Raw genomic sequence first — 26897 nt, 5'->3', positions numbered from 1 at the left:
CAGAGGGGCCTCCCCTCCCCAGCCCAGCCTGCGCGCGAGCAAAGACCTCACCGATGGTGAACATGACGGTGTCGGCGAGCTGCACGTTGCTGATGCTGATCCGGGGGATGAGGCCGATCAGCCCTGGCACCACATCGGAGTAGTTTACGTCAATGGTCTCAGCAATGGACTGGAAGCCATAGAGCAAGGCCTCCGTGTGCTGCCAGGGCAGGAGAGACACCATCAGAGCCGTGCACTGACCCCTGATGCCCAACCCAGCCCCAGCTCCAAGAACCAGCTCAGACACCCCCACAGTGGCTGAGGAGGCTGATCCCTGGCAGCGTTAAGGACAGGGGGGCAGAAAACCTATTCCTCTCCCCAGCAGACCTCAGAGAGCCTGCATGTGTGCTGGCAAGGTGTTCATACTCCTCACCTGTCATGTCCCTTTGCTCTCAGTGCCCCATAGTGAGGACAGGTCCCTGAGGGGCTGGTAGGTGTCAAGGTGTCAGCCTGGCACCCGGGTCCCCTCGCTCACCTGCCACGTGGACGGCTGCTCCGTGTTGGTCAGGAGACGTCCCAGTTTGTCGTAGAGGCTGCTCAGGAGCTCAGCACCCAGCATCTCATACACGTACATCAGCGTGTCAGAGATGTCCACCCTGCAGAGAACACAGGGGTCTCCAAATGCCGTCCCCAGCCCATGCAGAGAGAGCTCCATGTGTGGACACATTTACTTTCCCTCCTGCTGCCCCATACAAGCACACTGCCCCAGCACAGAGTGATCCCATGGCTTCCTGGGCAGGGCAACTGGTGCTGTGCCAAAATACCATCTCATTTCCACATCAGCACCACCAACAGAGCTCTTAACAGAAGGAATCTCCTCTGTGTCCCTCTTTGGCTCATCCCACAGCATTTAGTCTCCAGGGTGGCAGGATGCTGCCTGCATCCTCACCTGCTTGACAAGCAAACCCAAACCTTGCAGCTGTACCTGTATATCCGAAATTGCTCCTTCTCATCTGAAGACCAGAAGCCGTACTCCTCATCGGAGGGGAACTGGGCTTTGTGCAGCAACACATCCACCAGCTGGAAGTAGACAGGCCTGTAGACCTGCTGGTACACCGCTTGCTTGTCTGGTTCAAAGGAGAGGATATCATCCTGGAGGCGCCAGAGGAGGAATAAACACATCAGGTGTTGCAGGGAAAGGAAAACAGAGCTACCATGCCTGCTGCATGAGGGACTCAGGGACATTTCTGTGGGCTGGTGGGACCTATCATGCCTTAGAGGCTGCATTTCCAGCTCCTCAAGGTCCACCTGATGCTGAGCCCTTCTGCAGTGGCAGCATTATCTGGAGGCAAGATGCCAGCAGCTGAGTGGACCCTCAGATAGCACCGTTATGGCAATGTCCTGCCATGTCCTAGCCTCAGGAGCACATGTGCCTCGGACTGCTGCGAGGCAGCCTGAGCACAGTGCTCTCCTGCCCGCATCCATAACCTCAGACCTATCCAGAGAAGCCGCTAGGGGCAGTGGGAGCCTCAGCCTGGCCTCATGCAGCAGAGGAGCTGCCGGCACGGCAGCGGCAGCGACTTCACCCTCCTCCCTGCCCACGCTCAGCCACACCACATTAGATCGCGGAGGAATGGAGCTGAGGGATGAACAGGAGCTAAAAATAGAGCACAACGTGGCAGGGCTGCTCTGCTGGCACAGAAACACTGGCCCTGGGAGAGGGACCCCACACTGGGCAGCCACTAGATCCATGCTCTCCTCCCTGCCCGCTCCAGGCGCGCAGCAAGGAGCTGAGCAACCAGGTCTGCTGCTGGGGAAAAAAAATTAACATGAAGTTTTAATTAGTTATGTTAATGAGGCCCTTAAAGAAGGGCTCACACTTTTCAGTCTTCTAAGGAAGACTGGTGGCAGAAAAAGCAAGCCATGGGGCCAGCACTTCCTAGGTATGTGCCCTGCGGCAGCTGCAAGTGTGGGGCAAGGAGTGGGGACATTGGAAATCCCTGGAACCAAATGCAGCCATGACAGATCCCAGTCCCCATGCACTGGTGCCTCCAGCCCTGCCTGGAGGGCAGGGCCCAGGCAGGATGCCCACGATGGCCACTGACCTGCAGTGTGTACCAGAAGGTGAGTGTCAAGGAGCTGGTGGTTTCATTGACGGGGTAGTGTCCGGGGATGCCAGTGCAGAACATGATCATGTTGACCAGGGCCAGGAAGCTCTGCCAATGCTCCACCTGGTCCAGGAGGGCCCTGAGAAGCAGAGAGCACAGTCAGAATGGCACCATCACAGTGAGCCCAACTCCTCTGCCCTGACACATGCCCCCTGGGTGCAGGACAGGCCGTGGCCAGAGCAGCTTGTGGGGAACAGCAGGCTGCTGCAAGCTCACTCCCTCTCCTGGGGGCCATCCCCAGCACTCACCGGGAGTGGTTCTCCCCCAAGGCCACAGCGATACGGCAGATGCCATGTGACGTCTCCATGTCCCCGCTCTGCACTGCCTGGCGCAGCTGCTCCTGGAGCCCCAGCACGGGCGGGATGAGCTTGAGGAGTGTGTTCACATACCTGCAAAGCACAGCCTGAATCACCTTGCTGGCATCTCTGCAAGCAAAGAGAAGGGCTGAGCCAGCGGCCATCAGCTCTGTGCAAATCCCCCACCGCACCACGGTGTGGGCCCCTGCCTGTGCTCACCCAAACCTGCCAGCAGGGCTGCCAGCACCCCCAGCTTGTCACTGCCACCACCTGTGACTGAGCTGTGCCTGCACACAGCAGCCTCAGTGAGGAGCGGGAGGACAGTGAGAGAGGGCAGACCTGTGGGGTTCATCTCCCCGTGCTCACGTCCTGCACTCCTCAGATCTGCACAGAGGCAGCCCAAGCTGCCAGTGGGAAATCACAGACCCTCCAGCCCGGGTGTATCCAGACCGTGCTCTGTGTCTGGGATGAAGTGGGTAGCTGAAGTGGGCAGATGAACCGCTGGGGGACTCCTCCATAAGCAGAATGCTGGCCCCCTGGCACAGCCCTGGCCCCCACCCTCCCGGCTGCCCTCCCACCCTCCCGGGCTGCCGCAGCCCAGTGCGGCACAGCCCTCCCACCTCCCATCCCGCACATCAGCCATCAGCCTCCCCTCCGCACCGCTGCCTGTAAGGGATGGTAACCAAGGCAACGAGAAGGAGGCAGCCAAGGTGAAAGGCAGCCCAGGGCCCCCGGAGAGAGGCCGTGCCGGAGGCTGATGAGCAGCCTGCCTTTTCCCTGCCCGCCCAGGCGTGTTATCTGCAGCCGCAGCGTGCGCTCCCTGCCTGTCCCCCACACGCAGGTGCGGGGCTAAGGATGCTTGGAGGGGGAGGCACACACGACGCCAGCTCTCCTGTGCCCACCGAGGGGAAGAGATGTGAGTGCTGACAGGACAGCCACACGTCCACCCCAGAGCAGCTGGGCGGCTCTGGCTGTGGATGCCTTAGGAGAGAACAAAGCCATTGGTGCCATCAGTGCAGGGACAGAGTCGTGCTGGTGGTGGCAGCTTCCTCTCTGGGTCAGCAAGAGAACACAGAAGGAACACGGTGTCTCCAGTCCCAATGGTCATCCCAGCTTCCCCTCTCTGCTGTGTGGGCTCAGCCTCCCCTCGCTCCTCTCACCCCTCTCCCCCAGAGGAAAGCAGACAGCCAAGGGGACAGGTATCCTTGTGTAAACCATTTTTAAGCCTCTGATAACCTGTGAGTGATGTGTGTGGCAGTGTGGGAGTGATGTGATAATGGAGAATTTGGAAATTCACCAGCTTCTCTCCCTTTGCAGGATCAGCCCAAGGGAGCCAGGGCAGTGCCCAGACAAAAAGGCACAGGGAACAACACTGCTCCAGTGTTGGGTAAAGCCATCCTTCCTCCACAGCACTGGGCACACAATGCCCTACGAATCTTTTTATGACTTTAGGAGTTTATGACAAGGATCTTGCTTCTGCTGGTTACCTTGAAATACAGTGCAGATGCCTGGACCTGAGCTGTTCCTCTGGGCTCCCTGCTCAGCCAACAGAAATAACCACCTGGATTTGCTTCCATGCTGCAATCCCACGTTACTGAAGACTTCTAGAAAATGTTTGGGTGAACCATGTCTCCTGAGCACCACCTTGCTCTGCTCACTGCTCTGCAGACGGAAGGGCAATTTGGATGCAAGGGTCCCCAGCCAGGAGAGAGGTGTTTGCTCTCGGTGAGTTGTTTTAACCAGTCACCCAAGATCCATGGTTAAGTCAGACAGAGCAGGAGGAGGGAGCCCAGGTCACCCTACCAGGTCAGTGCTGCTACTGAGCCCAAGTGACCAGCTAATGCCACATCCCTGACCAGATGCAGAGCTTGCCCCAGGCAAGGAGGCAGACACTGCATTTGCTATCCCTGCTGCCAGCCACCACTTTGCACCCCCAGCACCCCAGTGTCAGGCAGAGGAAGACAAAACCATCCAGCTCAGACAAGCTCCTGGATGCCCAGCTGAGCAGCTTGTTTCCAGCAGCTAAAAACTGGGAATGCCTGTGAAAGAGTATATGAACATGGCAGTCATGTGGTGACTCCTGCCCATGTATTTCCCTCCAGCCATTTGTCTTAGCCTTCCTGAGCAAGATTTGCTATCCTGATATTTAGCAGCTGAGCAACTTTTGCTTTCCCGAGTTTGTCTGGCCCCTTCTCAAAGCCCAGTGAACTGCAGCATTTGCAGGTCCCTCCATGGGACCAGCACCTCCTTCTGCTCTTCCCACAACCCTTCCCAAACCACACCACAGTGTAGTGGACAACCTGCAGATGGGAGATATGGGCAGCTCATATGGGACAATCTCATCCTTCCCAATCCAAAATCTGAATCATGTCCTGATAAGATACTAACCCAATCTTATTAAAAACCTGTTTCTAATGAAGCTCTTGGAAAACTCTTCAAGTGAAATTCCTCTTCAGGAATTCAGCACGAGGTGCCAAAATCAGAAAAGGGATGGGCTGGATACCAGGCAATCCTGCCAGCCCCACCACTGCAGCAACACCCTGCTGCTTTCAGAGAGGCAACTCAGGGTCCAACATCCATGCTCTGTAACTCCCACCACAGGCATACACCATGTCTATGTGTACCTCTAGGTCCCTACCCACTGCACTACAGGAGCATGGCCAAGTGCCACACGCCAGCTCTCCCCCTGCAGCACGCGCTGCCAGGCTCTCTGACCCACTTAGCTGAGGGGATAATCCTCAAATGAGACGGAAAATCCAGCCCAAGCCTCTCCTCTGCAAATGAGATGCAACAGTATCTCCATTCCTCCCCTCCAGCGACTCAGGAGCTTCCCACCACCCTCGAGAGTAGAGGTGTGTTCAGAAATGCTCCAGTGACAGCTCCTGGTCCAGCCTCCAAGGTTTCTTCTCAGGAACATCATATCTTAACAGAGGAGTGGCATCCAGACTCAAGCAATGCCCAGGATGCCCCCTTCTCTGGGCGCAGCTTCCACTTGTCTGCCAGGTAAGGAGATCAAACGCTTTGCTCCTACAAAACTCTGGGGCATCATCTCTAGTAACACCTCTGAGGCAACTGAGGAAACTACCTGCTGCTGCTTGCAAGCAGGGAAATGGGAGCTGCCAGCACAGGCGACTTACCCAAGAGTGAGGCAGCGCCAGGGCCAGGTGGTCCTTGCCCATGAGGTCACCCCTGCCCTTCTCCACCTGACACAGGTGCTGCAGCGTGAGAGGTGCCTTGCAAGGTGGTGCTCCCCTGCGAAGATGACCCACAGGCTACCTAACCCTCAGCATCAGGAGACAAGTTCATGACCCACTGAGCCTTCTGCTGGTGGCAGCAGCACACCTGCACGATCACCTCTGCAGCAACACCAATGAAGACAGCTGGGAGGGAGCAAGGGGGGAAAGACACAGGTCCAAAACACTCAAGGGAACCCAAGGAAAAGCAGCAAGGCCCAAGAATAACCCTCTCACAGAGCAATGCCCTACAAAACCCTGGACAGGACCATGCCAGCAGCCCATGCCGAGGATGCTCTGAACCTGCAGCCAAGGGCCCTGCAGAAACAAAGGCGAGAGACCTCGGAGGAAGAGAGCAGCTGAAACGCAGCAGGGATCTCCCAGACTGTCAAGATAAGAGACAGAAAGGTCAGGAGACTCCCTGGGGGCTCTGGGAAGAGCTGGATCTACTTTGGCTGAGTAACAAAAGCCAGAGGGGCGGGACAGCCGGTACCAGGGGAAGCGGGAGGAGGAACACAGGATAGAGGACACAAGGGACAAAGGGGCAGAGAGAGCCCACCGGGGCTGGGAAGCAGCCGACACCACACGCCGCCTGGCAGGGCGTCCCTGTGACAATGCCACCGCTGTCCCCACACCCCGGGGGCAGGGGCTGCACCCGGCTTACACACTGGGCAGCCTTTCAGGCCAGCTGCCTGCCCTGGCCTGGCCACTGCCCGCATGGCTATGGACAGGAGGGTGCTCTGCCGTGGCTGATGGTGCCTTTGGGAAGAATCATGGAGAGCAAGCATTGATGATGCTGTAAGGGAGCATCCAGCATGGTAGGACCAGACAGAGCCAAAAACCATGTGGAAGGGTCAGCACAGGAGCAGAGAGGAAACCCCATAGACAGTCACACTTCTCAGCAAAACTCACTTGGAAAGCCCAACAGAAAACTCAGCCTTTTAATGCGGCCAAACAACAGCGCTGTAGGGACAGGTGCCTGCACACAGGTATGGAACCCATGGGACTTCTGAGACTCAAGGGAAATGGAAAGGAGGAAGACAAAGTCCAACATTACAGAACTGCAGGTGACCTTCTCACATCTTTTCATTTTCTGCACCAAACCTGCTACAAGGATTTGGGCTGGTCCTCAGCCTTTGCCAGGCACAAGAAAAAGCGGCTTGTTGTCCTCTTCTGAACGCTAGCACGTGAGGCAAACCCTCCCCACACCCAGCAGCACATTAAAACCCTGACGGGTGCCTTTGTGCACCAGGACTTGCAGCCTACAGATGCAAACCCACTTCACTGAAAAGGACAGCCCCTACAGGTGGGGAACATGCTGGATGCCCCTGCCCTAAACCCAGAGGAGGACCAGGGCTCACAACCGCAGCAGCAGAGGGTCAGAGCCTGCGCGATGCGCAGCGATGCACAGGGATGCACAGTGGCAGCGGCTCAGCTCGGCCTTCAAGGAAACCCTCCTCTTCAGGGGAAGGTTGCTAAGCAGCCAGGAAGGGATGTGGCCACGGGAACCGGAGATGTACCGTCCTTCTGCAGGCACTGGTCCCAAGAGCTGACAGCCGCTCAGATAACGCAGCCAGGCAGACGAGCTCGGAGCCCCACAGCGCAGCCCCAGCTGGACCTGCCCCAGCCCCAGCCCCAGCCCCAGCTCAGCTGCTCGGGGCCAGCCATGGCCACGGACAGAGGACGAGTCCTTGGCTGGCACAAGCTGTTGGAGCCAGGAGGAGGGAGAAAACCGACAGATCTGGTTTTATTATCTCTGCATCGAATCAGCTCCTTGGCTAGACCAGCAGCACAAGGCAGAGGAGGGTCTCTCAGCTCCCGGGGCAGCTGCTCCCTGGTCAGCTCATGCAGGATCTGACACGAGGGGCCCGAAGCGAGCAACCTCCTCTGCTTGAGAGGTGAGGGTGGACATGGGCTGCAGCTGCTCAAGACTACCACAGTGCAAAGCCTTCCAGGACCAACCATGAGAAACCAATAGCCTCCAGCTGCTTTTTAACGTTCTCTCACTTCTAAACCCTGTCATCATTACCTCTGGGGCCCACCTTCCCACCCCGTTCCCCCACTGATGCCCAGGATCACCAGCCTGCAGCACACAGGAGAGGCTGCCCTTACCTCTGAGCATCGGGCTGGGAAATGGCATTGACCACAGCCTCCACTGCCGTGTCGAAGAGCTCTGGGTCCTGCAGAGAGGTGAAAGCTGCCTGGATGAGGTTCTCGCAGTCCATCAGCGGGATCTCCAGCTGAACCCAGCTGGAGAAGCACTTCAACACCTTCTGCTTGATGAAACCCGGGGAGTCCTGCTGCTGCAGCAGCTGCTCCAGCAAAGGGAAGACAGAGCCGCACTCCTGCGCCAGGACACTCCGTACCTGCCCCTTGCGGTACTGCGGGAGGCGGCTGGTCTGAAACTCCTCGGGCAGCACCGTCAGCAGCTCCAGCAGCGCCAGGCACCGCGCTCGCCCGTCCACGTTGGAGTCCTCCGCCTGGAACATGCGCACCATGTCTGCCACGGCGCAGGGCCAGGCGTCCGGCATCATGCTGAGCGCCAGCGAGGCCAGCGCCACACACAGCCGGGTCAGCACGATCTTGGAGCCGCTGGCGAAGCGGGTGATGTGGGTGAAGAGCTGCGACTTGAGGCTCTCGTACTGGTCAGCAGGGATGTCGTTCCAGTAACGGGAGATTTTGATGTGGAGAGCGCTGGCACCAAAGTACTGGATCTCGGGCACCTTGTCCATGTGGAGGAGCAGCCAGCTGAAGTGCCACGCCTGGGGGGACACCTGTGCCTGCATAAGCCATTTCTGAGCCAAGTTCTTGTTCTCGATGTTTGGGTCATAATACAGCTGATGGAGAGCCTGGAAGAGAGAGGCAAGCACCCTAGAGCAGCCAAGGAGCACCAACATGGCCTGTCCTGCCTGGGGAATGCTCACAGGGGAGGCTCACTGGGATGGAGTGGAGGCCACTGCTCAGGCTGTCCTGTAAAGCCAGCCCCCCTCCCCACAGCAGCCTGTGTTAGCTGGCCTCCCTCCTCAGACTCTCAGTGAAGTGAGAGTGATCTGGCAGCAGGAGAGGACCTGCAAAGTGTTCTTCCCCTCCTCTCATGCTTCACTCTGGAAATTTCTTTTCCTAAGTCATTTCCCACCTTCACCTTCACTCATGCCGAATCTGCATGCTTCCCCGCTGATGTGCCATCAATGGGGTGGGCACAGGAACCCTCTGCCACATAAGGGCTGTAAGGGACATGGCAGACCAGCATTCCTGGCTTCCATCCACACCTGCTCTCTGAAAGGTGCTGTGGATGCACTGGCTCTCAGGGAGCACCTGTGGTCCAAAACTCGCATCTGTGAGCCCAAGGAATGCAAGAACCTCTGCAGATCTTTGTCTGTCAGGTTGTACAGACTCCTGGAAACCCACAGTCACTAAGCTCAGGGATTAATCCCTGCATGAAGTCCTCTGAAATATTCCCAAACCCATCTGATTACAGCTGAGCCAGGAGGGCCAGCATCTAACCCTGCCTCTGCCACCATCTCTTGTGACAGTCCAGGGCCACTCCGTTTGTCCCTCCATATGGAAAAGGGAAACATCACTTACCTGCTCCCACAGCTCTGGGAGATCTACTTACTGCTTTCCAGAGCTCAGATCCACATGAACAGCCTCCCACAGGCTGCAAGGCATTATTGGCAGAGGAAGGTTACACAGATCTGAAGCCCAATAGTAACTAGCTACTTATCCTGAGTGGGTGCAACTGGTAACCAGTAACGTCCTTGCACATGGAGGGGAAGAGTAACTACCCCTTGCCTGAACTCCATCTTCCATCAGCGAGGTTTTCTGCCTGGCACAGCACGTTTCATTTCGAATCGCTGACTGCACATGCCAGGAGCAAGGAAAATCCATGGCATCTGTCAGGCAATCAGGCACCCACTGCACCCCACCAGCAAATCAGAGGATGGTTCCAGCAGGTGCAGAGGACTTTTTTTTTGTGTCCCCACCCTGGCTCCAGGTCTCAAATATCCTCCTCCTCCCCCCTAAAAAGCTCTGTGAAATTCTTGTGTGGCTCTTGTACCCAGGAGAGGATTTAAACCCTATTTTTAAGCATGCAGAGCTGGCAGCTTGGGGCACAGGAACAAGCTTCCCCAGTAAGTGCTTGTGCCTCCCTCCTGCTGCTTCCCAGAATGAGACCAAAGAGCAGGACAAAATGGCAGGAACCTTACACAGTCGGCATTGCCTGGGCCATAATTTGAAACACCTCTGTTCAAGACTTTGTGACAGAGGAAAATGAGGATAACCTCTTTGTCAGAAAGAAAGAGGTTACAAAGTACGTCGTAGGAGACGGAGCCAGCCAACAGGGGCTGCAGAGGGACAGCGTCTGACCCACTAAGAGACATATCTTGACACAGAAAAGGTTAACCCTAGATAAGCAAGACACTGGGAGAGGTAAATCTGTCCCAGCAGAGCAGCCAAGGGGAGCCCACGAGCTCTCCAGCAGCTATCCAGGCCTGTACTCTGCTCTCAGCTATCTCAGACTTCAGCATGAGGCATCGCTCAGCTGCTGGGGCAGAGGTAACCACTGTCATCCCCTCCTGGCACAGCAACAATTTACTTCACTCTAGACCGGTAGCTGCAGATGTGCTAAAAGTACAACCACTCCTGGGGGCAGGAACTTGGCTCCTACCCCTGCTCTTGTGCTAAGGACTGAGTCATCCTGCAGCAGGGCTGAAGCTGGAGCTCCCAATCATTACTGGCTCAGTCTCTTACTTGTTCCCATCGGAGCTTGCTGCTTTTTTTTTCCCCAAATAAATCTCACTTGTGATTCCCAGAACGGTTGACAACCCACTCTTTCCCTTCCCCGCTTGCTGGGCACCTTCACAAGGTGCAAAGGCCGGCAGCAGTGCCTGCTCCCTAGCCCGGGACCCCTCCCTACCTCTTCCCAGCCTCTCTTTTTATGCCTCCAGGCGTTTCCTAATGAATCTATTTCTTCTATTTTGAATAGTGCTAACACTTTAAAAAATGTGGAGAGAAAAAAAATCCATACGCATCGTACATTACGAGGCACAATGTGAACACGTACCACAGGAGCCCCAACCTCTAAACTGGCACAAGGTTTGCAAAACACGGACCTCACCATGTATGGAGGATGGACCTGGCCTCCAGCACTGGGTTTCTGACCCACAAGCTCCCCAGCTGCAAATTGGGTTGCAAGACCCCTTCCCAGGCAGGGTCAGCTTTCTAGCCATGGGGACAGCCTTCCCACCACCACCCCAGCACCTTGCCTGCACCCCTCATGTTCCACCCTGTGCACAGTGCCCACGGTCACCAGTGAGCTCTCCTGAGAAATCCACGCCCAGCAACACCATCCCAGAGGCCCACTCCTCCCTCTCTTCCTGCAGGGAGGCTCTGGGGAGGTTTCCAGCAAAGGCCCCCAAGGACATGTGCCGGAGCCTCCACTGCTCAGCACCTCAGGAAAAGAAGGTGAGTGGTGAGATGAAAAAAGTCTACCAACTACAAGAAGATATTCAGAGGATGGAAGCAAAGCTGATGCTGAAGCCTCACGATGCAAGCTGTCGGAAGTCAGAAGAATATTCTGGAAAAAAAGCAGCTGCTGACTTTCTCAGCCTCCTTCCTCAAGCACCCTGCCTGAGAGGGGACCAGTTGTGGTGGTTCCTGAAAGAAGCATGACTGCTCCTACCTGCATGCAGGACACCAAGGCAGAGAAGGGAAAGGCAGCACAGGCCCCAGGGCTACCAACAGCACATCCCACATGGTGCTCTACACAACATGGGAGAGCCTTCCAGAGGACCTCCACTGATGAGTAGGAATACTAGGACCATCCTAACCCATCTCAAAGCAGCAGAAGAAACCCTTGGGAGCAGCAGACTAGGCTCTCTCCTTGGCCTGCCACGTGCATTTGGCCGAGTACCACGCTCTGCTGAGGGCTGCAAGGCACTGTGCCCTGCTGAAGAGCACCTGAACATGCTCCTCCCCAGCAAGGAAAGACACTGACTGCCCTCACGCCAGGGGCAGGCACCAGCACCGGCTGCTGTTGAACTTTGACATGACCACACCAGCCAACACCCTGAGGCCCATCAGGAAGCACTGGAGATGACAAGGGGAACTCATTAGCACCAAGAAGGAGAAGCAGAAGGCATGAAATTGGGCAGTGACATCTAACAGGGAGGCTTTGTGGATTCCATTTGAACGGGTGGCTGACACCAGACCTGCCTCCTCTGTAATTAGACCTGTAACGTGAGAGCTGGTAAACAGCCCGGCTGTCAGCTATGCCCTTTGGCCAGGGAAGGAGCTTTCTCCAACATCAGCTCTGCTTGGCTGAGGATAATTCAGGCTTATTATGATGGCTCTTCCCTGCTCAAAAAAGCTGGGGCCAAAGCCTCGGTCAGGCTTTAATCATTGGAGCAGCATCAGCCCCTCAAATAAGATGCCTTGGAGCAGGACAGCTTGCCCAGAAGACTTGGGTCAGAGGTCCCGTGATGGTTCTTCTGGGACGGGGTGGGGGAGCAGTCCAAGGAGCGTTACAGCCAAGCAGAGGCACCTGATCTTAGATTTCACTCAGGCATTGCAAGGGAAAAGGATCTTGTATGAGCCCAGCCCTCAGCCCTCAGAGCTTCTGCAGGGAGCCCAGTGCCAGCAGGCTCTGCCCCCGACTGCACTGCCTAAATACATTAATATGGGGTGGCCTGCAGACAGGTGTTGTGTCTGTGCCATTATAGGATGCCACGAGGAGCCCCAGACACACAGCTCTGACCCCACAGGACAGGAGTGTGCTGCCTGCTGTTCTTGGGAGCTCCATGGGGAGATACCCTCCAAGGGCCAGTCTGGTTGAGCACGCAGAGCTGACAGCAGGTACAGCCCCGATCAGGCCTGCATCCCAGCTGGGGAAACAGCAAGCTGCAAAACATACTCCTGCTCTGCTCCACGCCCTGTGCCCACAGCCATGGCATGGCAGGGGCAGCAGTGGCAACCACCAGCCTCCTTCCAGCAGCACTCCCGCATGTCTCCCGCCGCAGTCTCTCGCTGTCCTTTCTAGCTGAGCGCACTCGCACCGCCAGCGCTCCAGGCCTGCAACGGCACAGCCATTACCCTGGCTCTGCCAAGCGAAGGGAACATCATCCCTGCCTCCCCTGCCCTCAGCAGACGGCCCCCCCGGCCCCAGTGGGACAGGCTGAGCAGCCAGCACCCCGGGAAGGCGGCAGCCTGCCGAGGATAGCAAATGGATGCAAAATAAAGCCGGGCGTGTGCTGCCAGGCGCGCTGCTCCTGTTCAAGGACCCGCATTTTGCCAGCAGTCCCAAAGGATGGGGGTTTTCTCCTCGCTCTTAATAAAAGGTGCTCTCACTCTGAAGCCCGTCTTTGGGCCCAGCTTGCCCACACCAAGTCCTTTGCTGTCCAGAAGAGGCTGCAAGCCCAGACACAGCTCGGCAGCTTCGACATCCCTCTCCCTGCTTCACTGCCATCAGCTCTCTGCAGAGCAGGGATGGGGGCTGTGGGAGACACTTGCACTCTCAGTAAGGGTGGGCAGGGGTCTGAACAAGCAAAGGGTGAGCAGGACCAGAGAGGAGCTCTGGGAACGCAGAGCCCAGGATGAGTTGCAATGGTGAGCCGAACACCCCTTCCCACCATCCCGTGTTTCTGCCCCTCACTTCAGTGATGGAGCACACAAGCATTTAGAGAGGAGTCGCTGCTGGTGCCCAGGCACCAATCACACCCACTCCTGCTCCATAATGCATCAGAGCTGAGCGATGGCCCTCGTAGAGCTCAGCCAAGCCCTGGCAAAACAAGGTGCTGCCCTCTCATCCCATCACCATCACACCACAGGAAGCAGCCATGTGTTCAGCCAAGGTTAGCTCTGGGTGGAATCTGCTTCTGCAGGAAGATCTGCTTAAACATGAAACAAGGTGACTCCCTTGTTGGTGAAAAGCAGCTTCCCTCAATTTTGCAAGAATCTCCCCCCCTAAGGCCCCCAGCTTATCATTCCCAGCACAGCTGCCACATCTCACATACACGGGCTGCCTCCAAGGAATAAGCGGTCAAGCCGCTGTGCCAGCAGTGCACCAGACAGTGGATGGCATTCCCCCACCCTCAAGTATTTGTAATTCTCTTGATCAGGTTTCTGAAGACAGGCAATAACCCGAAGAAAGCAGATGCACTTGGGCTTCTCCTCCCCATCCTCCCGGGTGGAAGGCAGCCCCAGCAGCTGCCACATCCCCGAGGCTCAGCATCTCCGAGGAGCAGTGATCAAAGCCATCCCTCTCCCATCGCAGTAGGCTCCGGATGTCAGCTCCATGACACCCCGCCTACCCACCCTGCCGGAGAGACTCTGTGCATTCATCAGGCATCTCCAGAGAGGCACACGGCAATCTGGAAGGCCCAGAGATGCCAGACCACTAATGTGCTAGGGAAAAGACGTCAGCGAATATTACAAATGCCCCAGAGGATGAGAGGCAGGCCAAGGGAGGAAAGACCTGGAAGGAATCAGACAAAAAAAGAGAGGGCGAGAGCAGGCACTTGGAAAATTTACGGAGGAATGGCACTGCTTTTTTGCTTAATTCAAAAAGAGCCTTTTTGCCAAAGCAGATCCAAGTGCACTAAGAACAGGTGAAGAGGGTCTTGCATTCTTCTTCTGTCTGATATTGCAGTGTTAGGTGCTGCTAACCAAGACCCAAGGGAGACCAAAATTTCAGGGCACAAGCCTTGCTTGTGCACTGCTCCTCTGAGATGGACTCAGCCAGCAGGGACCGAACATCTGCAATCCATCTTCACCGGGGCAGGATTCATCAGCCCAGCACCAGGCTGTCAGTCACACTGGGGACAGCTCCTGGGCACACAAAGGCACATGCAGGTCACAGACCAGATTGCACCGTTTAGGCAATGGGAGGCTGAGCATCCTCACAGCCTGAAGCCCTTGGCTTTCCCAGACTTCCCTTTTCTCCTATCCCTCCAAATGCAGCAGCAGAGCCCCACTCAGCAGCAGGTGCAGGGGCAGCAGAGCCAGCCCAGAGCTGCCGACTCGCAGCAGGTCCAGGCAGCATGGCCACAGCAGCCTTCTCTAGCTGTGCTGAAGCCAGAGCAGCATCTAGGTCAGGCTCAGAAGAAAACAAAAAGCAGATGAGCAGCCCTCGGCTGGGACTGGGGGGGACGCTGACACAGTAACTGTACCACAACAGCTCAGCCTCAGAACAGCCCTGCTCCTTCCCGCTGTCACGGGAGAGCTCCTTATGGAAAAAAGGAGCAAAAAAATACAGGGAGCAACTTTCAGATGGCTCCTGAAGTGCAGCACCTGAACCTGGCACCTCCTCAGGAACAAAGGCAGTTGCCTGCTTGCTGCCCGCAGGCTTTCAGACCTGTCAGCTGGCCCTGCCTCCAGCACTCGCACCCTCCTGCCTCCCTGAAACCACTGGGCACAGCTGGAGGGATCTAACTGTCTCTCTCTGGCACAGGTTATGCAGGACAAACACAGCAATGATATTCTTTAGCTATGCAGGGACCCAGAGCTCTGCAAAACTGGGGGGGCATTCGCCCAGCCCACTGCATAATAATAAACAACGGCAGGGGTACAAAAGGGTCTTCCAGGGACATGAATCCTCTCCACAAAAACCATCAGAAGAGTGTGACAGGCATGGTCTTGCCAGAGGCTGCCCTGGCTACAACTGCTACACATGATGACTTCCACTTCCATGCAGGAGTCCTGGAAAAGGCTTTGACCCTCTGATTTAAGAGATAACCAGCTCCTCATGCTGTTCCTAACACCAGCACTTAGCACTAACTGACTCAGAGTGGAGTCAGACCCTGACTTTAATCACTATTCAGTGTTATTAATAGTGCCATGCACAAAACCTGGCAGGTGGAAGAGCCCAGGCCAGTAGAAGCGTCATTTATCTCAGCATCACCTCTGACAAAGCAGCTCTACCCACCTGCCTCCCACCAACCCTGCCCCCAGCAAAGCCCACCTTTCCTTCGCTTTGTACCAGAAACATCCCACAGCCTTCCCCGGAAAAGACTGACACAGTAGGGCTCTGAGCCCTGAACCTCTGGGGTTTTTTCTGATCTCACCCCGCATTTCTTCCCCTGCTGCCCCCTGCCAGCAGCTCAGAGTCCCACCGAGGTCCACAGCTGCACCTTCAGGGGACACCACTGAGGTGGCAAAGCCTGCAGAAACCCAGAGAGGCCGAACGGGCTGGGGGAGGGGAGATGAAGCATCCTAGAGGGCATCTCTGCCTCCTCCCAGGCAGCAGGAGACTAAATCCTGAACAGCTTGGCAAGGACAAGCTGCGTGTCGGCATAGCCCCACCTCGCCCAGCCAGCACCGGGTGCCCCCCACGCTGGCACTGCCCACCCTTGCCGGGCAAGTGTGCGCTTCATTGTTGGTGCAAACAAAGGAGCGGTTTGTGTGTGACGAGGAGAAAGGAAGTCAGAGGCAAAATCATCCAGAAGCCCTGGATATATGCAGAATAAGCTGCAGGAGGTTGCATGAATGTACCATTTTACAGACATCAGTTAATCCCTCTGGACATGCTCTATCTCCCTGGAAGAGGTGGGCTGTGTCTCACCTGCAGCCACAAAGGCAACCAGTGCCCAGTTACAAACCTGACATCCCCGACCCAACACCTCCAGCCAGGTCAGGCAACCTACTGGGGAGGGACATGAGTGAAATGTGTTGTGGGGACGCGGTTTAGTGGTGGACTTGGCAGGGCTGCATTAATGGTTGAACACGATGATCTGAAAGGTCCTTTCCAATCTAAATGATTCCGTGATTCTATGTGCCCACCATCACGCCTATAAGCATTGCTTTGGCAAGGATCTCAGTCTATTCTTATAGAGGAAAAACGAGGACACTGGGATTCCCACCAGCTGTCTGAGGACAGAGCTATGGATGTCTGTCAGATGTCTGGCTACAGGGTAAGTGGATGCAATTTCTTGCTGTTTGCCCTTCAGGGATGCATCCTCTGCTGCCCTGCCCCCATCACCTCCAAGGTGGCCAAGGGAATGTTTATGCTCAGCTGCCTTCCCGGTGTGCTCACTGGGGTGCCCTGCTTGGTCTCTGTGATGAACTTCAGGTCACAGGGCAGCTGCTCAGGGCTCACCCCAGCAGCAGCGTAATGCCAGAAGGCCTTGGTTTGCCTTGGCTATTCCCTGGATCCCAGATCTCAGCAATCGCAGCCTCGCTCCCGTTGCCCTGCAACTGCTTTGGAGGACCGTGAGCATCAGTAGGAGCAAAGGGGCTGGATTGCAGGGTTAGAAAGACATCACTGGGCCATCCGCTCCCTGAAATCCCAACCGCAATACTCAACAATTCCCAGCACCTGGTAATAGTCCCTTCCCTGCCTGATGGAGACACTGATAATGGGCTTCACATCGATGCAGCTGGCTCTGTAGCCACGACCAGACCCCGTGGGCTCTCCCTGCCCGGCGCTGCAGCTGGCGACCTAGAGGACGCCGTCCGGAGACACACACACACACACAACCCCTCCCTTCTGCTCTCGTTCCTGCCCCATCCTTTTCCCCGCTCCGGGCTGCCCCGGCGGCTCCCCCTCCCGCCCCACGCCCCGGGGGGAAGGCAGGGACAGGGGCTGCCGCCCGCCGTCCTCCCCGGGCCCGGCACAGCCAAGCAGGTGCCCCCCCCCACCCCTCCCCGGCTCCCCGCGCCGCATCCCCCGCACCCCCGCGGCAGCATCACCGCCCCGCCGCCACCACCCCCGCCACGGCCGCGGCCGGGCCGGCGGGGCTCGCTCACCTTCTCCACGTTCTCCACGGTGAAGTCGAGGCCCTGCGGCGGCGGCGGCGGCGGCGCCTCCGCCCTCCGCTCCATGGCTGCGGCGGCGCTCAGGAGGCGGCGGCGGCGGCGGCGGGCGGGCGACAGCGGCGGCGCAGGGGCAGCCGCATCGCGGCGGGACCCGCCTCCCCGCCCCGCCGGGGGCGGTGGCACCGGGGCGGCGCGGGGCGGCTCGGTCTGGCCGGCAAGCGCCCCCGCGGGACTTCCCCGAGCGGCCCCGCCGCCCCGCTCCCCTCCGGCCCCGCCTCGCCTCTCCCCGCGGCCCCGCAGGCGCGGCCGGGCAGCCCAGGCCCTGCCGCAGCGCCGCACCGCACGCCGGGAGCGGTAGTCCCGGCCCACGCGCGTCCCCTGCCGGGCACCGGGGCCGCTCCCACGCGCGGGGCGGGCGGGGTCGAAGGGAGCCCCGCTCCCCACCCTCCCGCTGCCACCGCCCCCGGGGGCACCGCCCCGTCCCCCATCCCCGTCCCCCAACACGGGCACACGGAGGGGTCGGACGCGCAGCCCATCGCTTTATTGCTACAGGAAAAGGCGACTGTACAAAAATAGAGTTTATCCCTCAAATTTTACAAATAATAGAAAAGGGGAGGGGAGGGGGGGAGCGGGAGGCACGGGGCACTGCCCAGGGCTTCGCTGCAGCGCTGGGGTTAAATTACACCCGGCCCCCCGGGGGCCCAAAGTCATAAATAGGAGCTGCTGCTCAAGAACAATAAATAAATAATTTAGAGTAATAAATAGTTTAGTGCCGCAGCACCACAGGGCAGCGGCAGGGACCCTGCCACCCCCTTGGGAGCCAGGCAGGGGTGGGGGTCCCAGTGGGTGCCTGTGACCCACCACCCTGCAGAACACCAGGGGCTGCTGCTGGTCCAGGTGCAGGTCCCCCACTCCACACTGGTGCACACTGGCCCCGCTGCACTCCTGTCCTCAGGGTCACCTCTTCTCTGCAGGGCAACTCCAGCCACCACTGACCCCAGGGTGCCTGAGGGGACAGGAAGGTTTTGCCCCCTCTGAAGCTTGGGATGACACTTGACCCCCACTAGCTCCTCTAAAGCACGGGTGGAGGAGTGGTGCTGGTGGACAATGGGCTGGCAGACCACCCAGTGAGTCGTGGGGATGCTTCATACTCCCCTCAGCTCCTCTCCCAGGGATGAGCCACAGTGCACCCAGGCAGGATCCCATGTAGCCGTCGGCACCAGCTGCTTGGCACTGAGCAGGAAGGGGCTTGGCCGCCCACACCCCAGTCATGGCTCCATCCCACCTCGGCTCTTTGTGGCCATGTAAAAACGGGGGCACCGGCCTCTGCCAGACCCTTCCTCTGAGCGCCGGTGCCACTGCATGTGGCAAGCCGGAGTCTGCCGGCACGCGTCGAGCTGAGGCCAAGCCAGTGGCCCCCTCCTCAGCCAATACAGCTGCACTCGGCTGCTGAGAGCTTCTCCACCGTCTGCCAAGTGTTCTCCACATCCATGAAGGAGACAGCCTCATAGCGGGTGGGCCGGCAGCAGGGGTGGCTGAGGATCCGCTCCTGTGGCCCCGGGGTGATGAGCTGCTGCCGCAGCAGGCTGCCCAGTGTCAGGTCGTAGTTGCTGCGTGCCCGGTGGCAGGACCCACTGCAGTACTTGAAGAGCACGATCTCGTCCGAGTTGAAGCCCAGGCCCAGGTCGCGCACCTTCACCATCAGGTTGCGGATGTGGCAGTTGCGCCCGCGGGCGCCCCGTGAGGGTTTCCGCGCCCCCTTCTTGGCTTTGCCGGCGCCCGGCGGTGAGCGCTCAGCGCGCAGCAGCAGATCCTCCGCCAACTCTGCGGTGCCCGGACGACCCGTCGTCGCATTTTCCCCTGAACGTGGAGGAGACAGCACCATCAGTACCCATCCCGCACCCATCGCCCTCCTGGGCCTGCTGAGCCTGCCTGCCCCCACTGTGACCTATGGATCCCTCCTGACCACCCACATGGCACTGGCTGGGTGCCCAAGAGGCAGTGCGGTGAGTGGGTGCCCAGCTAAGACTTTTCTCATCTCTAGGGCTCTGCTGCCATCCCCAGCACGCACCGCTGAGCCCCCTTCAGCCCAGCCCCGAAGTGCAGCCACAGCCCCACACAGGCTGGGGGTCCCCACAGCAGCTCCCAGCCTGGCCATGCCCCATCTGCAGGACTACCCTGCCCAGGCTGGGGGTCCTGTCCCAACACGCACCATACAACTGGCTCCAGGCAGCGGCGAGTGGCACCTCCACACCATCCTCCACAGATGGGCTGGCAGTGGCCATGCCCTGTGGTGTAGGGGCTGTGTCCAGCGTCTCGTTGCAGTGCGGTGTTCGCAGGGCGCCCGTGGCCAGCCCAGCCAGCAGCGACAGGATGGCGAGGAGCCCCCACAGTGTCCCCTCCTGCAACAAAGCACAGCACAGCTGAGTGAGCCTCAACCACAGTCCCAGGGATGAGGCTCCATGAGCTGGGGATGGGAAAGTGTGGTCCCGGCCATTGCAGCCAGACAGACCTGGGCTCACCTTGGGCTGCAGGTGCGTGGTGGGTCCTGCAGGTCTCGGCTCTGGTGGCCCCTGTCGCTGGTCCATGCTCGCTGCAAGTGCAGAGGTTGGGGTCAGTGCCCACACAGCAGGGATAAGGGTGGGTATCGACCCGGCTGGCTGGGAGCTGGCACATGCTTCTCCTGCCTTCTCCAAGCATGCAATCCCCTCCATCACCCTCCAGAACCCCACAAAACCTCCTGCACCCCATGCATGACCCACCCTCACCCCTCTCGTCTCCTGGCACAGCCAGGCACCCTCACCACACTGCACACCCTTTCCAAGAGATTGGGCAGCTGGGGCAACCCAGTCTTTGTCCAGCACCTCTCCTCGGGGGGAATGCAGCCACCTCCTTGTGCAAGCGGCCTGGGATGCCAAGCTGGGCTGTGAGGCAGTGGCTGGGGCTGGGAGTACTGCCGGGGGGGGCCCTTTCCCATGGCCCTTCCCTGGGAATGTTTTTCTTGCTTGCAGTGGGAGCCTGACCTTGGAAACTCCAAATCCATTAGCACAGGGTCCTCGGGTGCAGCTACCCCTCAGCCCTGTGCTGGCTCCCCAGCCTGCTGCCTGAGCTGAGCTGGGACATGCGACCCCAGAGGAGCCTGGGTGAGTGGGGTCTCGAGGGGCAGGACAGGCAGACAGGTCCCATGGGTACATGTCAGGGTGTGGATCACCATGCTGGGCTCACTGTAGTCATTCTCCCCAACACCGCTGCTCGGCATCCACTGCCCTGACATGCAGAGGGGAACTGGATCCCTGCCGTGCATCATCCCAGCAAAGCAGCAAGCACAGTCTCAGGGGAGTAATGTCCCCCAGGAGGTGCTGGGGCGAGGCCCTGTCTGCAGCCACATGTTCGCCTCCTTTCCCAGCGCCCTCCCGCGGTGCAGGGAGGCTCCTGTGCCTCAGTGCCCAAAGCCAGAATATCCTAGATGCAGATCCCCAAGGGGCTTGTACCCTTCTTGGCCCATCTGCTGCATTCTCTGTCTCTTGGGATGGGACTGTCCCCTTGGAGACTAGTGACATTCTGCACTAGGGAGTTCCCCCATCCACTCTGTGACTGTCCTGGCATGTCCCATAGCAAAGCTGGGATGGGATATGCCTAGGAGAGCACTCCTGACCCATCCCCCCCCAAAAGAAAAAAAAGAAAGCACGTGGCTGGGCACCGCTGGGACAAGAAGAAAAAACAATTTCCTCTAGCCCCTTCAGCATCTCAGGGGATGGCCCCAAATCCCGATTGTCACATCTGATGACGCCCTACACTGGCCACGCTGTGGCAAGGGGCTGTGATGGGCGCTGACAGACCCACGTGCCTCCTCAGGGCTCGCACCGGCCCCCCCGGCCGCGCCAGCCGCCACAGCCTGGCCAAGCACAGCCCACGCTGCACGTCGCTCCCGTGGTGGCCCGTGGCCCCACGCCAGCCGCTGCCGCCAGGTCATGGTTTTCCCAGGCCGGCACCCCCGAAGGGACCAGTCGAGGGTCCCCGCGCTGTGCTGGGAGGGGACGGACCCTTCCCGCTCCCGGGGGCCTCGCCGCGGCCCCTCGGCTTAAGCATCCCGTCGGGACGGGACGGAGCAGCCGGTGCAGTTCAGGCTTCTCCCGTCCGGCGGCAGCACAGCCCCGGGCTCTGCGGCGGGAGCGCTGCCGGCGGGGCGCCGGACGAGGGCAGCCTCCCTTCGCCACCGGGAGCCCCGGAGCCAGAGAGACGAACGTGCTCCACCAGTGCCTCGGCAGACACGGGGCCCCGTCCCCGGGGACAGCTCCCCGAACGCGCAGGACGGCAGCCCACGCTGGCCCCGTAGCCCCGCTCGGCACCTGCTTTTCCCCCAGCGCGGACGGGGCTGAGACAAGCTCCTGAGCACCCTATGGCAGTGCGAGACCTGCACACCCCACGTCAGACCCCCACGTCCCGTATGGGGGGAACCTGGCTGAGGTCTTCCCCTGCCGCGGCTGCCAGAGTCCAGCCGGGCGATGCACAGGCATAGGAGGCTTTTTTTCCAGTGTAGGAACCGGGCCCATCCAAGTGAGGACCCGCTTGGTCCCCCGCACCCGTGTCTCCCCGCCCGGAGCTAAGCAGCATCGTGCTGGGGCAATCCCTGCGTGGGCCACCGCACACCCACCCACGCAGAGCCCGGCGAGAGCCGCGCGGCTGGGAGCGGGCGCCCCGAGGCTGCACCAGAACCTCGGGGGAAGCAGCAGACACTCGCGAAGTGCATTCACGCGGGGCCAGCGGGTGCCCCAGCCCCGGAGTGAGGGTCTTAGCTCACGGAGTGGCCGTGCCTGCCCTGCAGCCGCGGGTCCCACCTGGAAGTGTGGAGCGGGTGGCTGGAGACCCCCGCGGGCACCTGCGGGAACCGGTGGAGGCCCATCATCCCTCCACGCTGTCCCTGGCAGAACTGATAGGGGGTCAGAAATCAACCCCACATGTGATGCGGAGCGGGCACCCGCCCCGCGAAGCCTTGGGAGGCCCGGGGACGGACACGTGGGGTACACAGATGAGACCAAACTCGGCCCCAGCCCGGGGGCAGCAGAGGCGAGGGGCGCTGGGCAACCCCTCCCCGTGGCTCTCGCCCGGCCACCGCCCGAGCAGCCGGAGCGCAGACCTGTCCGATGTGCCCAACGGGCCGGGCAGGAGCCCAGGGGAGAGGCAAGAGAGTCCGCCCCCGTGTCCCCCGGGCGCCCGCAGCGGGGTCCCGCCTCTCCCTACCCAAACAGGGAACCCCATCCCCGCCGAGGCTCCCAGCGCTTCCCGCCGCCGGGCCGTGCTCGGCACCCCGGGTATTGCCGAGGGGTGGGCGGCGAAGCGGGTTCCCCCCGTCCCCCCGCAGTCCTGGTACGAGCCACCGCCGAGGTCCGGGGCAGCCGGCAGGCTGGGGCGGGCGCTGTCGCCCGCCGCCCCGGCCCGCACTCACCGTGCCCGCGGCGGGGACCATCCCCCGGGCCGCCGCTGCCCCGCATCGCCTCCGCTCCCCGCCGCCCCCCGCCGCCCGCCGCCGCCGCGCCGGGGCGGGGCGCTGGCGGGGGCCGGCGCTGCCCCGCCGGCACCGACTCCCGCCGCTACTCCCGGTGCCGCTCCCGCTGTGTCTTGGGATACGGGTCCCGGTCCCGCTGCGCCTCGCGGTGCGGTGCCGGCGGCGGCGGGCCGACGCACAGTGAGGGGCAGCGACGGCTCCATCCTGCTGCCGTCTCCGCTACCGGTGTCAAATTCCAGCCGCCGTCACCTGACCGGCGGGGCGGGCACCGGCACCGATACCGGGACCCCGATTCGAACTGGCACCAGAATACCAGCCGCCATCCCGACACGCACAGCAGCAGCACCGGGCCTCCGACCCGCACAGGCGCCGGGACCGCCCGGGAGCAGGACGGCACCGGGATCCCGCCAGCAGCAGGAGCCGCAGCCCGACCCGCTTCAGCACCGGCTCCCGCCGGCACCCGCACCGCCGCCGAGCTCCCGCGGAAACTCGCACCCCGCCGGGAACGGCACCGGGACCCCCGGCGGCACCCGACCCCCGCTACCTCCACCCGCACACCGGCCGACCCCCGGGCAGGCGGACGGGCAGGTGGACCCGCAGCCCGGCCGGCCGGACGCCCCGTGAGCGGGGCTCCCTGCCCCGACAACCCTGTCACAGCGCAGGCAGGACGGGCACACGAACAGCCCCGGGGAAGCGTTCAGCCCTTCCCGGAGCGCTCCGGGAGCAGAGCCCCACGGCGTCGGAGGGCAGCGCCCTTCACGTGGGGACCCGGCGGGGATGGGTTGGCGGGCAGGGTCGCGGCCATCCCGGCCTTGGTGGGACCGTCCGGCGTCCCACGCACCCCGAGCCGCCGCGGGCCACCCGTGTGCCTGGCGCTCGCGTCTGGCCGCGCCGGAGGAGGAGTCCGGCCTCCCCGCCCGCCCGCGCACTGCGCTCCGGTCCTCCCCGGCGGGGCCGCCCGCCGCCGGGCTGCTTACCTCTGCCGTCGCTCTGCCTCCCTCCGCCGGGGCCGCCGCTGGCCCCGGGGACATGGGGGCCGGCTGGCGAGTCGAGTCGAGCCCGTGCGAGTCCTTACGTCACGGCCCGGGGCCCTCCGCGTCCATCCCGGGGCTCTCGAGTGCTCCTTTGCGAACGTGCCAAATCCCGGGGCCGCCTCCGCTCAGCCCCGCTTCACACGTGCTCCCCTGGCCGGAGCCGGTCGCCGGGACGCGCCCCGGGCCGGGCGAGCCCCCCCGGGGCCGGCCCTCATGGCCACGGGGTCCGAGGGAGCCCGGGCGGACTGCGTGGCCCGGGGGTGCCGCGGGCCGTGTCACCTGCCCCGGCCGCGCTCCGGCGCAGCTCCCCGGCCTTATGCAACTCCCCGGCTGGAGCGGGGCCAGCGGCTCGGTCGCCGGCTGTGCCGCGGCTGCACGCCGGGCCCCAGGTGGCCCGTGGGGTCTGCCCCGAGCCCAGGCACCCCGCGTGGCTTTAACCTCCTCCCCGCCGCCCGACAGCCCGCGCCCCGCGGTCCCGCGGCGGGGGCGGACGGCCGCGCCTGCAGACACCTGCGGAGCCGCCGCCTCGTCTGCGCTCATCTCCTCGGATTATCCAGCGCGGGGGTGACAACTCCCGCGTCCTCCTGCGGCATCACCTGCTGGGGAGTGTGCGGGCGCCCACTAAGCCGTCCCCGCCACCGCGAGCAGGGACGGAGGAGGTGGCGCGGGGCCCAGAGCTGCTGCCCCTGCCCTGGAGCGACACCTTATCCCTCCCGGTCCTGGCACAAGCACCTTCGCCAAAACTGTGGCCATGAGTGGCTCCATACCTGCTAGTGGGACTGCGTGGGAGCATGGGCTCTGCCATGGGGCTGTGCTGCCCCACGGCCCTGGCCTGAGGCTGGTCCCATCTGAGATGTCCTTGTGGGAGCTGTCAGAAGTGATGCCCTTGGATGACTTGGCCCAGCAGAAGTTTGGAGGCTGGGGAGCATCCCTGGGGTAGAGACCCAGCCAGGGTCAGCGAACAGGATCCTCTGCTTTGCAGGGCTGCAGACTAACACGGCTGCCTGCTTGGAAAATTTCAGTGCAAGTGGTATGTCCTGTTCCAGGTTGACTGGCTGTCCTCATGGGGCTGGGACTGGCCACAGCCCTGCCCATGCCAGTGGACCTACACCGGAGGAGGGTAGGGCTGCCTCCCACACCAACAGCCTTCAGGACTTGGAGACAGCCTCAGGTGCTGGCTCACCACAGAGGTTACCCCCAACCCTTTCCACCTTCCTTGCAGATTGGGCAGGTCCTGATGTTCCCAGGACATAGCTGGGAGTTACCGAGAGTGTGGTGCTGGTGGTGGGCAGGAGGATTTGATGGGCATGGCACAGGGTATCCACAGGACCCCACACAGGTGAGCCCATGGTGTCCTCCCCAGACCTGTGAAATGAGAGGTTGTGCAAAGCTGTGCAGTGCCTGGCTTCTGTCCTCTTACAGGTGTGGTCCCTTTGAGGCTGCTACCCCAGCCACGTGGGGACACTGGCTCCCTTCTCTGCCCTTGTCCCTTGTCCTGAGAGACATGAGCCTGCTGCTGCTGTCAGCCCCACTAATGTCCTACCATCAGCACCTCCTCCTTGTCCCTCCAAGATTGTGGTAGCAGGAGATGGCACGTCCCAGCTCTGTGCTTCAATCCAGGTACTGCTCTCTCCCTTTGGGCTCTCACGAGTACTGGCTCTGCCATGGAGAGTGCTGACCATGCTCCAGGCTCCACAGGGTGCTGGGGTGCAGCCCCACAGGTTTCCAGACAGATGGGTGGCTCCGTGGCTGCTGCTGGCACTGCCTATGTCAGCCCATGCTCCTTGCACCCCCAGGGCTGCGGTGTCTTGAGTGCCTTGCCTGGTCTGGAATGAGCCCTGCGGGGCTGGGGCCTGCTGTGACATTTGTCCCTGAAGGTGCCACCCTTGCGTGCGGCGGGATGGGGGTGATGCAGTTCAGTCAAGTGGCAGGACTGAGCACACCACGGCTGCTGCTGCCGCCGTGCCTGTGCGATGCCATGGCTGGGTATGACAAAATACACGTGGGAGAGAGCTGTGACGCAGGTGTCCCCATCTCAGAGGTGATGTGGCTCTTTCAGGGGCACCTCTGAACAAGTCTCCTTGTCTCACCTGACCTGAACTGTCCCATGTGCCCTGATCCCAGGCTCTGTGCTTTCCCCTTCCTCAGCTCTCCCAAGGTGAAGACAGGGCATGGGCGGTTCCCGGGGCTGGCCCAGCCTGACAGCAGTGGTGGCCCTGCTCCTTAAGCGCTGTGAAGAGAGGAGGGAAGGAAGGAAGGTTTGAGCAGCCCCAGTAGGCTGGGCACTTGCCCCTGTGGTGTCCCACAGGTGCTGGCAGGAACCCACCCTTGTTTAGGAGCTGGGAGGCCTGGCAGAGCGGTCACCCACCTGGAAGTAGCCTTCCTGTTCCTCCAGGCGATGGGACTGTCCCCAACACATCCTGTGGCTCCGGGAGCCCGGCAGCATCACCAGGGTTTGCTGCAGGGGTTGCGCTCCTCCTGCTGGGACTTGGCAGGTGTCGGAGCTGGTCACAGCCTTGGCCCCTGGCTTCCTAAACTGCTTCCTTCCTGGACACTGTGGTGAGAAGGTCACTTGGCTGGACACCTGCCTTTGTCCGGGCCGCACCCAGCCCAACTGCTGCTGTGACCCTTCGCGGGAAGTCATGCTGGTGGCAGGGAGTCCCCAAGAGAGCAGGCAGAGTCCCAGGCAGGACAAGCTCTGACACCCGTGCCTTCCAAAATGAAATGAACCCGAAGAGCGAGGCCCTCTCCTACCCCTCAGTTCACCAGCGAGGAGGAGCACAGCCCTCTCCTGTCCCCAGCACCAGGCCAGCGGCACTGACCAGCTGCAGCTCCCAGCAGCTGGATTACTGTGCTGGAGGAGACAGCAGTGAAACCAGGCTGGGGACAGGCCGAGCAGGGGAATCCCTCTGCCTCCCATCAAAAAGGCCCAA

General features: G+C 60.8%; 3 protein-coding genes across 4 annotated transcripts in view; 1 reads left to right on the top strand and 2 right to left on the bottom strand.

Moving 5' to 3' along the window:
• Positions 1-17536, bottom strand: part of IPO13 (importin 13) — a 30910-nt gene extending 13374 nt beyond the window's left edge. For both annotated transcript variants that reach the window (XM_027892582.1, XM_027892578.1), the window contains exons 1-7: positions 17416-17536; positions 7789-8525; positions 2396-2536; positions 2085-2226; positions 965-1131; positions 515-635; positions 52-199 (exon numbers count right to left, since the gene is read on the bottom strand). In XM_027892582.1, coding sequence (XP_027748383.1) covers positions 52-199; positions 515-635; positions 965-1131; positions 2085-2226; positions 2396-2536; positions 7789-8525; positions 17416-17490 — 1531 coding nt within the window. In that variant the 5' untranslated portion in view covers positions 17491-17536. The remainder of the gene's footprint in view (positions 1-51; positions 200-514; positions 636-964; positions 1132-2084; positions 2227-2395; positions 2537-7788; positions 8526-17415) is intronic.
• Positions 17537-18564: 1028 nt separating this feature from the next.
• Positions 18565-20098, bottom strand: ARTN (artemin). Its single transcript, XM_027894851.1, has 3 exons — positions 19947-20098; positions 19637-19826; positions 18565-19284 (listed from the first exon to the last, which is right to left on the bottom strand). The coding sequence occupies exons 1-3, from the start codon at positions 20010-20012 to the stop codon at positions 18848-18850; spliced, it is 693 nt and encodes a 230-aa protein (XP_027750652.1). The 5' UTR covers positions 20013-20098; the 3' UTR covers positions 18565-18847.
• Positions 20099-22387: 2289 nt separating this feature from the next.
• Positions 22388-26191, top strand: LOC114061761 (collagen alpha-1(I) chain-like). The gene is made up of 3 exons (XM_027892534.1): positions 22388-22736; positions 22787-24623; positions 26113-26191. The coding sequence occupies exons 1-3, from the start codon at positions 22388-22390 to the stop codon at positions 26189-26191; spliced, it is 2265 nt and encodes a 754-aa protein (XP_027748335.1).
• Positions 26192-26897: the final 706 nt, after the last annotated feature.

The sequence above is a fragment of the Empidonax traillii genome, unplaced genomic scaffold, assembly GCF_003031625.1.
Source record: "Empidonax traillii isolate 1590-97213 ecotype Southwest subspecies unplaced genomic scaffold, ASM303162v1 scaffold15:size5535645, whole genome shotgun sequence".
Classification (NCBI taxonomy): Eukaryota; Metazoa; Chordata; class Aves; order Passeriformes; family Tyrannidae; genus Empidonax; species Empidonax traillii.
The sequence above is the reverse complement of the archived record's forward strand: the minus strand, read 5'-3'. Positions and strand labels throughout refer to the sequence as shown.